The sequence below is a fragment of the Dromiciops gliroides genome, chromosome 1 (assembly GCF_019393635.1).
Source record: "Dromiciops gliroides isolate mDroGli1 chromosome 1, mDroGli1.pri, whole genome shotgun sequence".
NCBI lineage: Eukaryota > Metazoa > Chordata > Mammalia > Microbiotheria > Microbiotheriidae > Dromiciops > Dromiciops gliroides.
This window is the reverse complement of record NC_057861.1, coordinates 675,505,800-675,524,308: the sequence shown is the minus strand read 5'-3', so window position 1 is coordinate 675,524,308 and position 18,509 is coordinate 675,505,800. Positions and strand designations below refer to the sequence as shown.

Here is an 18,509-nt window from a genome sequence, read left to right as displayed (position 1 = left end):
GTGGATTTCTATTCTTGCCTCCCTGGGAGATACCTCTGGACAGAACTGTGTGGACATACATAATCTACACGGGGAACATGCTACTTTCACCAATGTTGAATGGGGTGCCTTGGACTCTCCTTCACTAGAGGTCTTCAGGTAGGGGCTGTGAGACCATTTGCTGAGAAGTTTGCAGGATTGCTTCTCAGTCAGGGGCAGGCTGGACCCTTCCAGCTCTTAGAATGCTGGGATTCTACACTGCGGTTCTCTAGTGAGGATGACTCCTTTGTAGCAGTTCCTCCTTCTTCCCAGAAGATGGCGGTGGTTCTCTAACAACTGAATCAGGGTGGCATTGGCTGCCCTTCTCCAGCCCCAGGAGGGCTCCTTTTATGCCGGGTTTCACTTGTTTCACTCGGCACTACAAAATCCTCTGCAAGGGTTGTGGGACATTATAAGGCCTGCACCAACAGAGTCCAAGAGGGCTAAGGATGCGTCTGCATTCCCTGTCTCAATCTAGGGTTGATAAAGGTTCTTTCCCTCCCCAGCTCAACTAGCTGGTTCTGTTATTGACAGGTACTATCCTTTGTGCTGAAGAAGCTTCTGAGGGTGGTGCTGATGATAATAAAAATAATAAGAATAAACAACTAAGTCATTTTGTGTATTATAAACACACAAATTACAAATAAAGGAAAGGGGGCAGCTAGGTGGCGCAGTGGATAAAGCACTGGCCCTGGATTCAGGAGGACCTGAGTTCAAATCCAGCCTCAGACTCTTAACACTAACTGTGTGACCCTGGGCACTTTACCCTCATTGCCCCACCAAAACAAACAAACAAATAAATAAATAAGAAAGGATATATGTAGAAAGATACTATCTGCCTCCAGAGAGAATGGATAAATAGAATTACATATAAAATAATTTTACATATATGTATATATACACACACAAATACATATACATTTGTGTCTAATGGTAGCCATCTCTAGGGTGGGGCAGGGGAAAGGATGAAAAAAAGGAAAAGAAATTTTCATGATAACTTTATTATATATTTAAGAGGAACAGCAAGTTGTACATAATAGATTTGCAATTTCATGCGCAATCATCTTTTTTTATCCTATTATGCTATAGGAATGCTTTTTTATTCAATTAATTTTAAAATAAAATACATTTTAAAAAATGAAAAACAATTAGCATTTATATAGCACTTTAAGGTTTTCTTTTCTTTTTAAAAAATAATATTTTATTTGATGTCAAAATTTGTATTTACATGTGATTTGGGAAAAATAAAATTCTAAAAAAATAGTATTTTATTTTATTTTTTCCAATTACATGTAAAGATAGTTTTCAACATTCATTTTTTTAAAAGTATTTTATTATTTTCCAGTTACATATAAGGATAGTTTTCAACATTTGTCTTCACAGGATTTTTAGTTCCAAATTTTTTATCCCACCCTCCCTTCCCTCCCTCCTCCCCAAGATGGAAAGAAGTCTGATATAGGTTGTATATCAACATGCATTTTTGTAAGATTTTGAGTTCTAGATTTTTCTCCCTCTATCCCTTCCCTCCCCCCTCTTGCACTTTAAGGTTTTCAAAGCACTTTACAAATATTATCTCATTTCATCCTTACGACAACAGCTTTGGGAGGTAGATGCTATAGTTATTCCCATTTTACAGTTGAGGAAACAGGTTAAATGTCTTCTCCAGGGTGACACAGCTAGTGAGTGTCTGAGGTCATATTTGAACTCAGGTCTTCCTGACTCCAAGTCCAGCATTCTATCCACTGTACCCCCTAGAACCTCCCCAAGTTCCCTTTCTCCAACTCCTGGAGGGCTGGGCCAAAAGAGAAGAATCTTTTTTTTTTTTTTTTTAAGTGAGGCAATTGGGGTTAAGTGACTTGCCCAGGATCACACAGCTAGTGTTAAGTGTCTGAGGCCGGATTTGAACTCAGGTACTCCTGACTCCAGAGCCAGTGCTCTATCTACTGCACCACCTAGCTGCCCAAGAGGAATCATTAAGGTGGTGGTGGGGGAACCGCAATCTTCAGTGACAAATATGTGGAGTGAGCCCTGAGATTAGAGCCAGGAGACCTGGCCAACTTCACACCCCAACTTTGCTCTTTCCTACTGGTCTTCATTTCCTTCCTCTGGGTCCTGGTTTTCTCAGTCATGGAGGGTGTTGGCCTAGATGACGTATAAGGCCCCTGCCAGGTGTAACTCTGTCATATTCTCTAAGCTCCCTCCTAACTCTAGCATTCTGTGATTCTAATACCCACAGAGAAAATTTTGAACTTGTTTGCTCGGCATTCAAGGTCTACCATGATCTGGCAGACGCTTCTAGCCTTGTCTCATGTAACTTACTCCTTGCTATACACTCACATTCCAGGTAAACTCACTGAGGGAGACATACTACTTACCTTGATTCCCTTTCTTCCTGGTACCTCTTATCCAGTCCTGTGCGGAGGGGAGAGGACTCAAGATTCCGCCTGTCCTCCTTCTCTGGGAACATGAGCCTATCTCTTCTGTGGATGTCCCAAGAATTTAAAGGTCAGGGGTTTAAAATGGCAAATGCAGAGGATGAAATGCCAAGTGACACCGAGTGTCTGGAGTGATCTCTGATGGCTCTGGTTTGATAACGATGAAGTCAGAGGGAAGAGGTGGCAGTGAGGTAGGAGAGTGTGAGGGATCAAAGTGGGAGATGGGGATGGTCTGAGGGAAGTCAGGTAGGGGGAGGAGGCGGGGTTGTTCGAGAGAAGCTGAGGCAGGAAGAACTATGTGCCAGGCAAACACACACACACACACACACACACACACACACACACACACACATCAGTCCCTGCCCTCATGAAGCTCAACAATCCAATGGATCAGTTAGGGCATAAGAGATGTTAACCCTGGAAAGATCTATTATCTATTATCTTTCCAGATCCAACACATAACAGGACCTCACAAGGCCTGTCACACCTGACCATAACTGTGACCCACTTCTGCTCATTCGTGTGGACACAGATTATAATGCCGGGAATCAAGAAACATTATGGACTCTTGAGCAAAAGACTGAGGGCCCCAGGGGCACAGATCATGCTTATTTTCATTGCTGCCAATTGAAAACAAGGGCTTCCGGAAAGAAGGAAAATTTGGGAAGGGAACGCTGCTGCAGAAGGGTCTTCTGGGCATGGTCAGTGTGTGGATTTGTATTGCTTGACTGTGCTTACTTGTTACAAAGGGAGAGCTTTTTTTTTTTTTTTTTGTGGGGTGGGAGCCTGAAAGAGTGATAATGATCCCTAGAAAAAGAAGAAAATAAAGAAAAAAGCATCGATGAAACATCATTTATTTAGTTTTTTTGGTAAGGCAATTGGGGTTAGGTGACTTGCCCAGGGTCACACAGCTAGTAAGTGTTAAGTGTCTGAGGCCGGATTTGAACTCAAGTCCTCCTGACTCCAGGGCCGGTGCTTTATCCACTGTGCCACCTAGCTGCCCCTTCGATGAAGCATTTTTAAGTGCTCAGAATATATTAGAAGAAAGTTCAGTGGGAGACAAACAGGAGAGCTTTGGAATGAACAGGTTAAATACTATATAGGTATATATGTGTATGTTTATTATATATTTTATATTGCATTGAATAGATATTATATATTATGTATTAAACCAAGATGTACATAATAATAACTAGACTTTATATAGCACTTTTAAGTTTGCAGAGTGCTTTAGAAATATTATCTCAGCTTATCCTCCTGACATCCCTGATTATTATCCCCATTTTAGAAATGAGGAAACTGAGGCAGAAAAGTTAAGTGACTTGCTCAGGCTCATATAGCTAGTAAGTGTCTGAGATTTGAACTCAGGTCTTCTTGACCCCAGGCCCACCTATCATAATCATCAAATGATCAAAAAGATTAGTGTTTTCATATACGATTCTCTTTTTCTTCCCAGCTAGGTGGTAGAGTCATTAGAATGCTACGCCTGGAGTCACAGAGATGTGAGTTCAGAACTTATTTCAGATATTTAGTAGCTTCGTGAGCCTGGGCCAGTCACTTCACCTCAGGGAAGTGACCAGAGCTGGTCCCTTCCTCAAGTACTGTAGTCCTTTCCCTAGCTTATTTCTGCCTTTTGTGTCATCCAGCTCCAGGCTTTGGGAAGCTGGTCCTTACCACTATTGTTTGTTGTTCACTCATTTTTTCAGTTGTGATGGACCCTTCATGACCCCATTTGGGGTTTTCTTGGCAAAGATACTAGATTGGTTTTGTCATTTCCTTCTCTAGCTCATTTTACAGATGAGGAAACTGAGGCAAACCGGGTTAAGTGACTTGTCCAGGGTCCCCCAGCTAACAAGTGTCTGAGGCTGGATTTGAACTCAGGTCTTCCTGACTCTAGGCCAAACACTCTACTGCACCACCTTACCCATAGCCTCTGGGAATTTCCATAGGCTTGCCTAGGAGCATGAGGCTTACTCTACCTTTCTCCTTCTTCTTTCTGTTCCACACACAGGTTGATTCTTACTAAACCTGTTCCTGAGCCATAACCAGCTGGGGACAAATGGCACTTAGGCCCAGGCTGGAGATGGGGGGCGGTGGCATGTCCTCTCTTCCACAGTGACTGCTGTTCTCTGGTTTCATCTCACCACCCCTGAGGGACTCTGGGGGAGGGGCCTCCCTCTGCTCCACAACTGTACCAGAAGGTGGGACTGTCTGTCCTCTACAACCTACCCCTTCCTTGCGCTGAATTTGTACAAGGTGAAGCTTTGGCAAGTTAGGGCCCTGCTGCGGGCTGCCACCAGCCAGCCTTGACTTTGCCGGCCTGGCTGTGACCCTTCTCTACTGGTTTTCCTTATTTTACCTCCATCTGCCCCATGACCACGAGGGCCCAGGATAGGGAGGGAACCCTCAGGAGGGAGCCCATGGACACCCCAGCCCCTTTCTTCTGCTTCCAAATCACCCCTGTGGGTGCCCCAGCCTGGCATCAGAGCCAGAGCACAGGATTCAGGGCAAAGCAGGGAATCTGGGCTCAAATACCCACTCCTGCAGTTTCTAAGTGACCTAGGATCAGTCACTGAATTTTTCTGAGTCTCAGTGTCCCAATCTGTACATCAAAATCTTAGACAATTGCCAGAGGATCAGGGAAATGATTGGCCCATGGTGACCAAGTTCTGAGCCCTATTTGCCTCACAGTTACCTCCCTGTGAAACAATGATAATAAGCCCTGGGCTCCCTAGGTGAAGGGTGTTAGGAAGAAAGCACTTTGGAAACCTTTGTTGGCTAGCTGTTTTCAGACGTGCCTGGCTCTCCGTGACCCCGTTTTGGGGTCTTCTTGGCAAAGATACTGGAGTGGTTTGCCATGTCTTTCTCCGGCTCATTTTATTTTCAAGTTTTTAAACAGCTCTTACTTAAGATTTCCTGGGAAAGCAGAAACCATTACTTGCTGAGTTAGCCCAATCCACACACCTTTGCACAGCCATACATGACAGGAAGTTTTTTTTCCCCAGTATTTAGGACACATCTGCTACCCTGAAAATTCCATTCATTGCCCGTAGTTTTGCTCACTGGGGGAAGGCAGGACACATATAATTCCCCTTTTTCATATAGTGATCCGTCATGTGTTAGCATATACCACGGCCTTTATTCTCGCTCATGCCTGGGGTCACTCTCTGGAATCCTCCTCCTCCTTCACTACCACCTTATTACGCTGGGGAGAGCTGCATCTGGACGGTCTGCTCTTCTGATCTGTGATTTCTTCCCTGAGACTACATTTTGGGGGTTGAGGAAGTAGGGCCCTGAGAATCTTTGCCATAATCATAACACAATGTCTGGTACATTTTTTTTACATATGAGGAAACTGAGGCAAACAGGGTTAAGTGACTTACCCAGTATCCCCAGCTACTAAGTGTCTGAGGCCAGATTTGAACTCAGAGAGATGGGGCAGCTAAGGTGGAGCAGTGGATAAAGCAGCGGCCTTGGGTTCAGGAGGACCTGAGTTCAAATCTGGCCTCAGACACTTGACACTTACTAGCTGTGTGACCCTGGGCAAGTCACTTAACACTCATTGCCCGCCACCCCCCCCAAAAGGCATCAATGAATTCAGAAAGATGAGTCTTCCTGACTCCAGGCCTGGCCTTCTATGCACTGTGTCACTTAGCTGCCCTACTGAAAACCTTCTAACCCCACAGAAATGTGAGTCAATGGTAACATCTTTTGTCCTGTTTGCACCTGTAGAATTCTTATGACCTCCCTAGGTCCCTGAAACTGTGGGCTCATGCTGTCCCCTCATCTCTCCTATTGCCACCTACAGAAAGCCCTCTTTCTAGGTTCAGCTCTGACATCACCTCCTTCACGAAGTCTTCCTTGATTGTCTCTTCTTGTAGATAAGAATGTTGGACTTTACGTAGAATTCTGTGGTTCATTGATCATTAAGTTTTTTGGTCATCTGAGCTTTATGGGGACAGGGACTATGTCTTGTCTCAACTTTGTATCCTCCCCAATTCCCTCCCTTTTACCTCCCCTCCCCCCTGACAACCAGCACAGAGCTCTGCACAGTAGAGTTATGTAATTAGGTAAATTGAATTGAACACCATGATATCCCCCTCTCTGAGTCTCTCTGGCACTTACTGACCGTAACCCTGACCCAGTGCTTACTATTCTCAACCTTGTGTGTTATTTAACATTTTTATTCTTGTGAGTCTCAGTCCTTTCTCCCTATTGGCCCTACAGTGTCTCACCAAAGATGGTGACCTCCCTGAGGGCAGGCCTCTGGTCTGTTCAGATTGTACATCCCCTAAATTCAGAGCTTATGTGAGGAATATTCTCCATAAAAAATAGTCCAGCACAGCAGAAAGAGCCCCTGAATTAGACACCAGAAGACCTGAGTTTGATCCCAGCTGGGCCACTTAGTACTTGGAAAAAGCCACCAAATCCCTTTGGGCCTAGTTTCCCAATCTGTAAAACGAAGGGCTTCGACCCGATGCCCATAGGCTTATATGAGCTCATAGGTCTATTTTATAGATGTGGAAACTGAAGTCTAGAGAAAGGTTAAGCATCTCTCCCAAGGTCATATGGCTGAGGTGGTCGTGGGCACTTTGCATAATGCTCCCCATCTCATGTTTACAAATGCTAGAATCCTGTGAATGTGAGAAAATAGGGTCTGAGCAGAGTTGGGCACTTCAGGTTCTGAGGAGAGTTATTTCTCTAGTTTATGTGCAGGCTGGAAAAAAAGGGGGGATCAAATTGAACACCAGAGGACGCCACACACCCATTCCAAGGCCCACACTGGGACTGCTCGCTTAAACCGATACAGGCTCTGGCTGCCTCAAGGATTGGAAGGAAGAGGTTTGACCTCCATGAATGAAGGAGATCTCAACCCTGTCTTAGATGCCTGAATCTCTCTAGCTTTGAGTAGCCACAGAGAAGTCAGATTTTTGACTGGGCTTGTTGTAGATCCCTACCGTCTATATGAATGGGAAAAATGACACTGCTTTCTTTCTAAGAAGGTCCCATTTAATCCAGGAGTTCTGAACCTGGGGCCTATGAACCTGTTTTTATTTTTAATTTTTAAATAATATTTTATTTTTTCCAATTACATATAAAGATAGTTTTCAACATTCTTTTTTTGGGGGGGGGCAGGGCAATGGGGGTGAAGTGACTTGCCCAGGGTCACACAGCTAGTAAGTGTCAAGTGTCTGAGGCTGGATTTGAACTCAGGTACTCCTGAATCCAGGGCCGGTGCTTTATCCACTGTGCCACCTAGCTGCCCCGTCTATATCTCTTTTAATCAAGTTTATTTTTGTGTTGCCTTGTCTGAGATCATGACCACTACCCCTGCTTTTTTTAAAATTTCAACTAAAGCATAATAGATTTTGTTACAGAATCTTACTGGAACTCCACTGTCAATCTTTATGTTTCAATTGTGTTCCTTATAAACAATATCTTATTGGATTCTGCTTTCTAGTGCATTCTACTATCACCTTTTATTTTACAGGTGAATTCATTCCTTTCATATTCATGGTTATACATACACATTATGTATTTTTCTTCTATCCTATATTGTCTTATACTTCTTTGTTTCCTGCCTTGCTTTATAAAGAAGGGGGGCGGGGCAGCTAGGTGGCGCAGTGGATAAAGCACCGGCCCTGGATTCAGGAGGACCTGAGTTCAAATGTGACCTCAGACACTTGACACTTAACACTTACTAGCTGTGTGACCCTAGGCAAATCACTTAACCCCCACTGTCCCGCAAAAAAAAAAAAAATTAATTTAATTTAAAAAATAAAGAAGAGGGTGGTGAGAGAGGAGAGTGCTCAGCATCAGTGCTCTAGTTAGATGCATTCTGCTTCTACTCCCAAGCCTTGTTCTTGTTCTCTCTCCCAGAGCTCAACCACACGTTCTTACCCTTCTTCCTTTCCTTTTAACCTCCTCTTTGCAATCTACCCTCTGTGGTTAAAATTATTTTTTGCTTATAACTAATCTGTCCCTGAATCTCTCCTCTCTTTTATTCTCCCCTCTCTCCTTTCCTATTTTCCTCCAGGTTCTCGCTTGGGTGAAATGTATCTCTGCGCTCAACTGTATATGTATTCTTCCTTCCTTTGACCTATTCAAATAGGTCAAAGTGAGGTTCAAGTGTCACCCTTATCCCTGCCCCCCCCATAGTCTTCTACTTGCATATCTGATTATGTGAGATAATTTCCCTCACCTTTCCTCTTCCCTTTTTTCTAGCTGGTTAATTCCTTCCCCCCTTTCTTTCCTTTCTTTTAAAAATCATTGAAGCATAACAAAACCACTTCCAGGCCCTCTGTCTTATTTAACTCCCTCCTAGAACCTTAATGATAGCCTCTGAGGAAATACTTGTATCATCTCTCCCTATAAGAATGTTAAACACTTCATCCTTGTTTAGATTTTATGATTGCTCATTCATATTTACCTTTTTTATTTTTCTCTGTGAGGATAATCTTTATAATACTCCTGTGTTTGTATTTCAGAGTTTCTACTCAGTTCCATTTTTTTCTCATTGGAAATCCTTGGAAGTTTTATATTTCATTAATGGCCTACTCCCCGTCCCTCCCAGCTTTTACTCAGTATAACTGTGGATTATACTCGGTTTTCCTGGAAAAGTTATTCTTGGTTGTAAGTCTATGTCTTTTGCCTTTTGGAATATCATATTCCAAGCTCTCTGCTTCTTTATATTGGTGACAGCTAAATCTTGTGTGATCCTGACTGTGGTTCTTTAATACTTTAATTATTTCTTTCTGGTTGTTTGAAGTATTTTTTTCTTTGACTGGAAGCTCTGGATTTTAGCTTTATTTGAAGATATTTGGGGGTCATCCTTTTTTTTTTTTTTTTACAAGGGTTTTTGTCTTGAACATGTCTGTCTCCATAACAGTTCTTTATGGTGGGATTCTTTTTTTGTTAGCTCATTCTTCCAGCCTGACTTCCCAATTTCAGACTTTTGTTAGGGCCAAGTTCTGTACACTTCTATGCTTGGTCCCATTTTGTGTCCTTTTGAGTCCTGCTGCAGCTTTCTGTGGGTATTTAGTGTTTTTCAAGGATCTCAAAGACAGTTCAGACTAGGGCCCTGCAAACTTTTATTGCACCCAAAGTATTGCACCCTGGGGGGAAAATCTGATTGCTGCTTTCCTGGGCTGAGTTTTGCAAGCTCCTGACCTGGGTCTGGGCCTGAGCAACACAACTGTGGGCTTATCCCTGTTTGGGAGCTCCAGCAGATTGCTGTTAGAACCAACAATTATCAGCTAATTGGAAGGTTCAGGGAGATATGAATGCAGGTTACCCCTTTGGTCTGAGCTTCCTGCCCTGGTTACTCTGCCATAGACTTCAGACTGGACTAGGAGCTGAATCTGAGACTTTGCTTCATTTCTGGGATTGGAGTCACACAGTTGTTCTTCACTTATGTTCCCACTTCAAGCCTAAAACACAGTCTCAGACCATGATCAGTCCTTGCCCAAGTCCATCAATTCTAGCGCAATCCCCTCCAGGAATCCAGTCCTGGGTTAGGAGCAACAGAGTTGTCAGTCAACACCTGTTCCTATTCTCTTCTCAGTGTCATGCCCCTTGAGTCAGATCTGGGAAGTCTGCTTACTCTGGGGAGTAGCCACAAGCCCTTGTTCAGCTCCACAAAGTGCTCTCCTAGCCAGACCCTGTCCTGCAGGTCTGCAGACCTTTCTGTCTACCTTCGTTGACCTGTTTTGAAAAAATGACTCACCGTGACTTTTTTCTTGGAGTTCCTCATTAGGACTTAGTTTGATGTGTTTTCTAGGCTTTTGTGGAGTGGTTGTAAAGGGGAGCTTGGCTGTACTGATTTTTCCTACTCTACCATCACGACTGATTTGACCAGCTGGAATCCAGGCCAACCCAGAAATTTATGACTTGTGTGACTATGGAAAAGTCATTTAACCTTCTGGGCCTCAGTTTCCTTGTTTGTAAAATGGGGAGATTGGAGTCCATGACCTCTGAAGCTCCTCCAGTTCCACACCTATGACCCTATATGATAAGCATTTATTAAGCACCTTATTAAGCACCCCTTCCTTTCTTCCTTTCTTTTTTTTGGTGGGCTATCAGGATTAAGTGACTTGCCCAGGGTCACACAGCTAGTAAGTGTCAAGTGTCTGAGGCTGGATTTGAATTCAGGTCCTCCTGAATCTAGGGCCGGTGTTTTATCCACTGCTCCACCTAGGTGCCCCATCTCATATGTTTCTGTATATGTTGTACCCCCTTGTAGAATGTAAGCTCCTTGAAGACTTCAAAAATAGCAGGCACTTAATTGCTCGTCATTTTGAATTGAACAAGTAAATCTGGGAGTCCTCTGCATGGAGATCATGGGAGCTGATAAATCCACCCAGAACATAGAGAAAAAAAAAGAAGAGAGCTCAGGACAGAGTCTTGGAGGGCAAGGGGACATTCACAATTAGGGGATGAGACATGGTGATATGGCAAAAGACACCCAAGGAGTGGTCAGAGAGGTAGGAGGAGAACAAGGAGAGAGTGGTGGATTTCAGGGAAGGGAGTGTTCAGTGGTGTCAAATCCCATAGTGAAGTCAAGATGAATGAGGTCTGCTTTGTCCTCTAAGGTCTCTCCCTCTCCCTCTGATTATCCTCTATATACTTGTCTGTATACAGGTTGGATTTCCTTTAAAGAATATAAGCTTCCAGAATTTAGAGGTACTGGCAGAAGAACAAGATATTATAAGCAAAGTCCTGCTTTGTGGGTGGGAGAAAGGCCTCATTGAACCTGTCTTATCCGAGAGTTCATTGTTGGGTGTTTGTTAGTGGTGACCTGTTTTCCTCTCTCTAAATTGAGGGAAATTTATACAATAATATATAATATATGGTCATATATTTCTATATGACATAAATATTTATAATAATACATAATATGTATAGTCACATATTTATATGCGATGAACAAATATATACATATAATATACACACATACAATATACACAATATATAGCTAAATATTTCTATGTGGCATATAAATGGATATTTATGTAATAATATAAACTATGTAATATATAGTCATATGTAATATTGTATAATCTAAAGCACCTGCTGCGCAAAAGGTCTGGCTTCTGGCATGGCTATCAAACACTGAAATCATAGAATGTTTGAGTTGAAAGGACCCTTTGAAAATAGAACACTGAATACTGGAAGAGATCTCAGAAGCCATCTAATCCAATCTATCTCTTTAGTAACAAGAATACTCTCTGTAACATTGACAAGGGATTGTCTGGTCTCTTTAAAGACCCCCAGAGATAGAGAGCCCGCTACCTCTGAGGCAATCCTTTCCTTACCTTAAAAAGCAAAAATAAAAACACTTACTTCCTAACATAGCACCCCCCCCCCATTGAAGCCTTCCTAATAAAAAAGACAAGTAATTAAGTCAGACCAATCAACTCAACAGTAACACTATGGCTGCCAAAGAGTTCAACATTCTGCATCTGTATGTTCTTACCTCTCTACCAAAAGAAACGATGTTTCATCATTTGTTCTCAGGGACCAAGACTATTTATTACAATTAATCTGAGTTCAGCTGCTTTTCTGTGTTGTTTTCATTTATATTGTTATAATCCTTGTGTATACTCATCTCTTGGTTCTTTTCACTTCACCCTGCATCAGTTCATGTAGACAGGTAAGTCTTCCTATTCTTTTTCATACTCCATTTCTTTTGAATTGAGAATATTCCATAACATTGTGTTGATTCATCTCAGCCGTGTTCAACTCTTTGTGACCCCATTTGGGGGTTTCTTGGCAAAGATGCAGGAGTGGTTTGCCATTTCCTTTTCCAGCTCATTTTACAAATGAGGAAACTGAGGCAAACAGGGTTAAGTGGCTTGCCCAGGGTCACATAGCTAGTAAATGTCTGAGGCCACATTTGAACTCATGTAAAGGAGTCTTCCTGACTCTAGGTCCAGTGTTCTATCCACTGTTCTACCTGGCTGCCCATATTCCATAACATTACTATAACACCATTTGTCTAGTCATTCTTCAAGCAATAGGCATCTACTTTGTTTCTTTTTTTTTTGCTACGACAAAATTTTTTCCACAAATTGTTTGAGATAGCTATATCATATATAAAAAAATGTATATATCCACACATAAATATGTATATTACATAAATGTGTATATACACATACATATGTATAAATGGAAATATACACATATATATGTATTTATAGACATATATACATACATATATATGCATATATGTGTATATATAGATAGACTATATATATAGTCTTTTTGTGTCTGAACTCCCTGAGGTAAATGCCTGACAGTACAATCATTATTCAAAAGGTAAGAACAATTTAGTGACTCTCCCAAAATAGCTCTGAGTTGTTTTCCAGAATGGTTAGACCAATTCACAGCTCTATGAAAAGTATATTGATGTACCTCTCTTCCAACAACACTGACTATTTCAGTCTTTTGTTAACTCTATGGGTGTGAGCTGAAACCTCAATCTTCTTTTAATTTGTATTTCTCTCCTTAGTGATTTGGAGCATTGCTTTATGGGGCCATTAATAGTCATAATGTTTCCTTTGAAAATTGTCCATAGTCGGGGAGGGGGTGGTGGCCCGGCAACTAGATGGCACAGTGGATAAAGCACCACCCCTGGATTCAGGAGTACCTGAGTTCAAATCTGGCCTCAGACACTTGACACTTACTAGCTGTGTGACCCTGGGCAAGTCACTTAACCCCCAATGCCCTACAAAAAAAAAATTAAAATTAAAATTGTCCATAGGACCACAGATTGAAAGCTGGAGGGGTTGTTGGAAGCTCTTTAGTCTCACCCCCTCATTTTATAATGGAGGAAGCTAAGTCAGAGTTTCAATTGCTTGCCTGAGTTCAAGTAAATATTAGAGGATTTGGGTCTATGTCTTCCTGATATCAAGTCTGGCATTCTGTTCATTATATCATTCTGGCTGGTTTGTTCATATCTTTTCTATCACTTATTCCTCAGGGAATGGCTCATGATTTTATATATGTTTGTCAATTCCTTTTCTACCTTGGCTATCAGTTGCTCTATGGACAATTCTTACTGTCAGGAAGTTTTCCCTTATTAATATCAAGTCTAAAACCTAAATCTACCGTTCTGCGACTCGGACCCTTTGTCTCTTCTTCTGTCTGGGGCCAAATAGAACCAGTCAAATCCTTCTTCTGTGTGACAGCTTTTCAGATGCTTGAAGATAGAGATTAGGCCTTCCTCTTCCTTTGTAGTGAGGATAAGTTTCTTGCTTTCATATAACTGACTCCATTTTGTATTAGGTCACCATTTTGCTATTTGTTTTTCATAATTTGTTTTTCAGTATTAAGATCAACACAGCTGTGGCATAGATTGGTAAACAACACATGGGTGTTCACAAACAACTCGTAAACATGTGGGACCCCCAGATATGGCAGACGACCAATGGGAAAATTTGGTAAACAACCCCATCATTAGTTCATGTCATCAGGCATCAATCATATTAATTAGTGAACAAATTAGGTCACTGGCCACTAATCAGAACTCGAGTGTAACCAGCTGACACTCATAGCTAGACTGTAAGAACCACCTCACCCCTCTCACCCAGCCCCGCCTCCCAAGACTGGAGCCTTCAGTCTGGTTATGGATGCCAACAGAGATCAGCTCTTGCCCCACTCTCACCCTTTAGACTCAAGCATCCCCAGCGTTTGCTTTAGGGCAAGGCTGATCGACAGACTGAGATTTGTCAGACAACCTCCATCAAGGGAGGCACACAGCCTCTGACTGGGCAGAGAGGGAATCTTGTCACTGCATCCCAGTATGAGGCCCATTTACCTAGGAAATCAGATCAGAGATTTATTTGTCCCCGCTGGGGTTGATGTTTGTATTGTCTCATAGAGATGATATAGACTGATGTTTGCATGCATTTGATTGATAAAGTTGGTTGGTTAGCATCGAGAAGTGTTAGTGATTCTGCTGCACCAATTTAGTGTGAGTAACACTAAATTGGTTTTATGCCTGTCTTACACCCTTCCCATCCCTGGCAAGTCTTTTCTAGGCTGAAGAGCCTCGAGTCCTCCTTCAGATGCTCCTGTGGCACTGTCTCTAAACCCCTTGTCATCTGGGTTGCCCTCCCTCATGATCACTCCAGATTAACTGGGCCTCTCCTTTAGTTGAAGAAACTGAAGCTCAGAGAAAGGAGACTTGTCCAAGGTCACAAAAAGTTGACTTGTTCAAGACAGATCTGAGGACCTGGGGGAGGTGTCCCAGAGATGTTGCTGCCCTGTATTCATGAGGTGCTAAGGGTTGGGGTACAGTAGTAACAACAGTGTGGGGAATTCCAGGGAGCTCCTCTGCCCTGGAGTTAAATTGTGTCCTCTGCTCCATTCCCCTGACACCCTTCTCAAGGTGGGGAGGGGGCAGGAAGGGAGGGAAGGAGGGGGAGGGGGAGAGAGAGAGAGAGAGAGAGAGAGAGAGAGAGAGAGAGAGAGAGAGAGAGAGAGAGAGAGAGAGAGAGAGAGAGAAAGAAGAAGAAGAAGGAAGAGGAGGAGGAGGAGGAGAGGAGAGAAAATACTGTACTATTTATTTCTCCTTTTTATTTACATCAAGTTTAAAAGTTCTCAAAGTGAACAGTATCTTGTTTGAAACCTGAAGAATGGAGGTCCAGAGAGCTTGTGACTTGCCCATGGTCCCCCAGTTTCAGAGAGACCAGTTTTTCTTGCCTCTTCCCTATGCCATTCCTTCTTTGCACTAAAATCCTTTGCAGATGGGGCCCTGTGGTCTCAGAGGGCTTGGGGTGATCTGTGAAGGGATGGATTTACCTGAGGGTCAAGGCTGAGAATAGGGCCAGGCAGCCAGCCTCGGCCCCCCAGGGAAGGCCCTCCCACAAAGATGGTCCTGTGCCCTTCCTGCCAGAACTTCCTTGGTGCCAAGCCATCCTCAGGGCCCTGAGAAGGCCTTTCTTTTGGGATTTCCCCAGCTGGCAGCCACCCAACAAGGCTCATACTGGATTTTTCCTGTTGCCTTTTCCTCTGGCCCCTTAACTAACTGACAGGTGCCCCAAGGTCCTTTTGTGGCGCCCGGGGCCCAGGCTCTAATTAGAGCCTGGTGCCAGCTCCTGGGGCTGTCTCTGCCCCTGGGAGAGGGTGGCCCAGGGCCAGGCCAGGCAGGGGAGCTGAAGGCTGGGATCTGGGGACTCAGGGGGACTTAGAAATGAAATTATCCACAGAAGCCTGCTTCTTGGGATCGCGCTTGAGAGCTGGACGTGAGTATCCCTTACAGGGCTGGCCCCTGTGCCCATATCCACAGACTGATGGATACATGGGGCCCGGCTCTGAGCACCCCCTCCCCCCCCAACTCCCTCAGCAGTTGGAGTCTCTTGCCTCTTTGAAGAACAAGGTCTTGACAATAACCAGGCTGGAAGTGACGTCCCCCCCCCCCCACCACCGCCCCAGACCTTCTGCTAGTTTTCTGCTATGCATGGCTTTGTCTCCCACCCTTGCAGTGGGTGTCAGCCCAGGACGCACAGAGCAGTCTCACTTAGCCTGAGTTTTCACCAACTTTTATTGTTCTTAAGAAGGTCTGTGGTGTGTCAGTGGGGGCCAGATTTCAGTGTTTCCAGGCTTGGAGCTTCCTCGGATAGAGGATTGTAAATACAACCTGCAAGAGGGGACTGGTCCCCCTCCCAGCCTGCTCAGCAGGGAGCCCAAATCGCTGAGTCTCAGGCCTTCTGGAGGCCTGGGGGAGGGGCGGTGAGGGAGTTCACCCCACTCCCCCCAACATTTCCCACCTCCCTGTTGGGGAGGCTTCTCTCCGGCCTGAGTCTCTCAGAAGCCAGAGCTTGGCTCACAAGGCTAGTCCTGAACTCAAGAGAAATGCACCTCACGTCTACCCAGCCCACTCCTCACTCCCCTCCCTCAGGGATTGGGGAGGTGGGAGGGAAGGGGGCTTCCGGCCTAAGGCTGCCAACTCCCACCCTGAAGGCTATTCCTCTCTCCATACTGCTTCCGACACATTTGGAAGGGGTTGGCACCAGGCGCTCTCTCATCTTCCCACCTCCCGGCTTAAGACCAGGCAGGGTGTTCTCACTCCCAGGATGGAATAGACCCAGAATGGGAAGTGTGTGTGTGTGTGTGTGTGTGTCAGGGGGAGGGGGGAGTGGCAGCTTTGAGAACTCAAAATTCTCGCTGTTTCTCAGACTCCACAGCCTCCGCTGGGGCCTCCTGCATCTGGGCACCAGGACCTGCTCTCTGCTGCTTTCTTGTCTTGCCTATACTCAGGGATGTCTATTACTTGGGTACCAGGTGGCCCAGACACATCTCAGAATACAGGCGCGAGGATTTCTCAGAAAGCCTTTGTCTCACTGTCACCCCTAGTACCTTACCGCCACAGCCGGGCTAGTTACAGACCCTCAGGTCAGTGGCATCCCTTCCCTTCCCCCCACTCCCGATCATAAGGTGCCAAGCAGTCAGAAGTGGCATATTGGCAAGATGACACAACAGGCTGATTGGTGTGGGGGGGTCTGCCAGGGTCCTGGTCTGTTCCCATCCCCCAGGCCCAGGAGAGCCAAATTAGGATGGGCCCTTGAGCCTCTGAAGCCAGTTAAGGTCCTGGTTTACCTAGCCTTGCTCAGGTATGGCAGAGAGCACAACTTTCCTGAACTGGGACCAGGGCAGGGGAGGGAGAAACAGTTTATGTGAGACTGGCAAGGGGGAGCCAGAGGAAGCCCTGGCAAGGGTCTCCAGGCCCCACCATCAAGGCTCAGGGGATCGCTGTGGCAGGCCAAGCCCTCTGCCCCCAGGAAGAGCACAGATGGGCCCCTTGGGGAAATGGAAGGTTGGGATCAGTGTAGGATGCAGCCCCTAGAGGCAGGGCCTGCCCTTGCCTATAAAGGGGGCTCATCTCCCACAGTGTCCTCCATCCCTCACTTCTCCCTTGCCTGTCTGAGAACAGTAAGTCTTTCCCATCCCAGGGAATTCCCTTACCAGTGGTGTTACCACCAGTGGTGTCACTGAGGGGAGGAGGGGATAAGGTGAACTCTGACTCAGCCTCTTCCCAGAGGAGATGGAAACACAATTTCCTCCCAACTTTCTGCATGGGGCGTTGGCTGGAGGTGACTAGCCTTTTCCTAGCTCTGTCTACCAAGGACTGAAGCTCTGGATCTTGCAGATAAGAGTCTCCTCAGCCCCAGTGAGAAGCAAACAGGGCCAGGAAAAAAATCTCTGAACATGAATCATCTCCCTTCCATCCCCTGCAAATTGGTTTCTAGACCCTACATGGAAGGGGGGACATGGCGACAGGGAGAAGATGCCTTTGTCCAGCAGACAAGAGAGGAGGCCTGGGGACCCAGGGACTCAGGAGGATGAGGAGAATCTGACCACTCTCACTGAAGGCTCCCTGGATCCTCTCAGCAGAATTGTCCCCCATCAGCCCCGCCCCTCCAGGGGAGCAGTGAGTGGTGGAGACAATCGGGAGGGTATCCTAAGAGATGTTAGTCCTCCCCAGACCCCAGGAGGGAAGATGAAGGATGCCCAAGGCCCGGCCTCTGAGGCCTCCATGCCCTCAGGGAAGGAACCCAATGTACCAGCCTTTCCAGCTCTATCCCAGGTAAGGCCTGGTTCTCCACCCCCTTTAAAAAAAAAAAAAAGATCCTCAACAGGGATAATAATAATTAAAGACAAAAACGCACATTGAGTGAAAAATGTCCTCCCTTCCTCCTCCCCCCACCAGCCTAGGGCCCGGGCAGCTTAGCAGTCCTGGCAGGCAATGGCACAGGTGGGTGGGTGACGGGTGACTCCAGGCCACGCTGGGTTCTAGTGGTTGCCGCCGATCTTGCTCTTCCCAGAGATCCAGTCAATGATTATAAAGCTTAAACTCATGACCATCAGGAGAACCCCTAACCCTGCGAAGCATATGGCCTGGAGGTAGAAAAAGGAAGGGGTCACTGGGAGAGAAGATCTAGATCAGTCCCCTCCTAGCCTGGGACTCTGACCATGTCTACACGGGCCAGGGGGCTCTGCCTGAAGGCCCAGGGGAGAGAGGCACAGATGGGTCCTGGGCCCAAGGGACTTCCA

General features: G+C 45.2%; 1 protein-coding gene across 1 annotated transcript in view; it reads right to left on the bottom strand.

Moving 5' to 3' along the window:
• Window positions 1-15,981: 15,981 nt before the first annotated feature.
• The window catches only part of SLC38A3 (solute carrier family 38 member 3), a 31,774-nt gene continuing 29,246 nt past the window's right edge, over window positions 15,982-18,509 (bottom strand). The window contains exon 16 of the mRNA XM_043982030.1: window positions 15,982-18,353. Within this exon, the coding sequence (XP_043837965.1) occupies window positions 18,249-18,353 (105 nt within the window). The 3' untranslated portion in view covers window positions 15,982-18,248. The remainder of the gene's footprint in view (window positions 18,354-18,509) is intronic.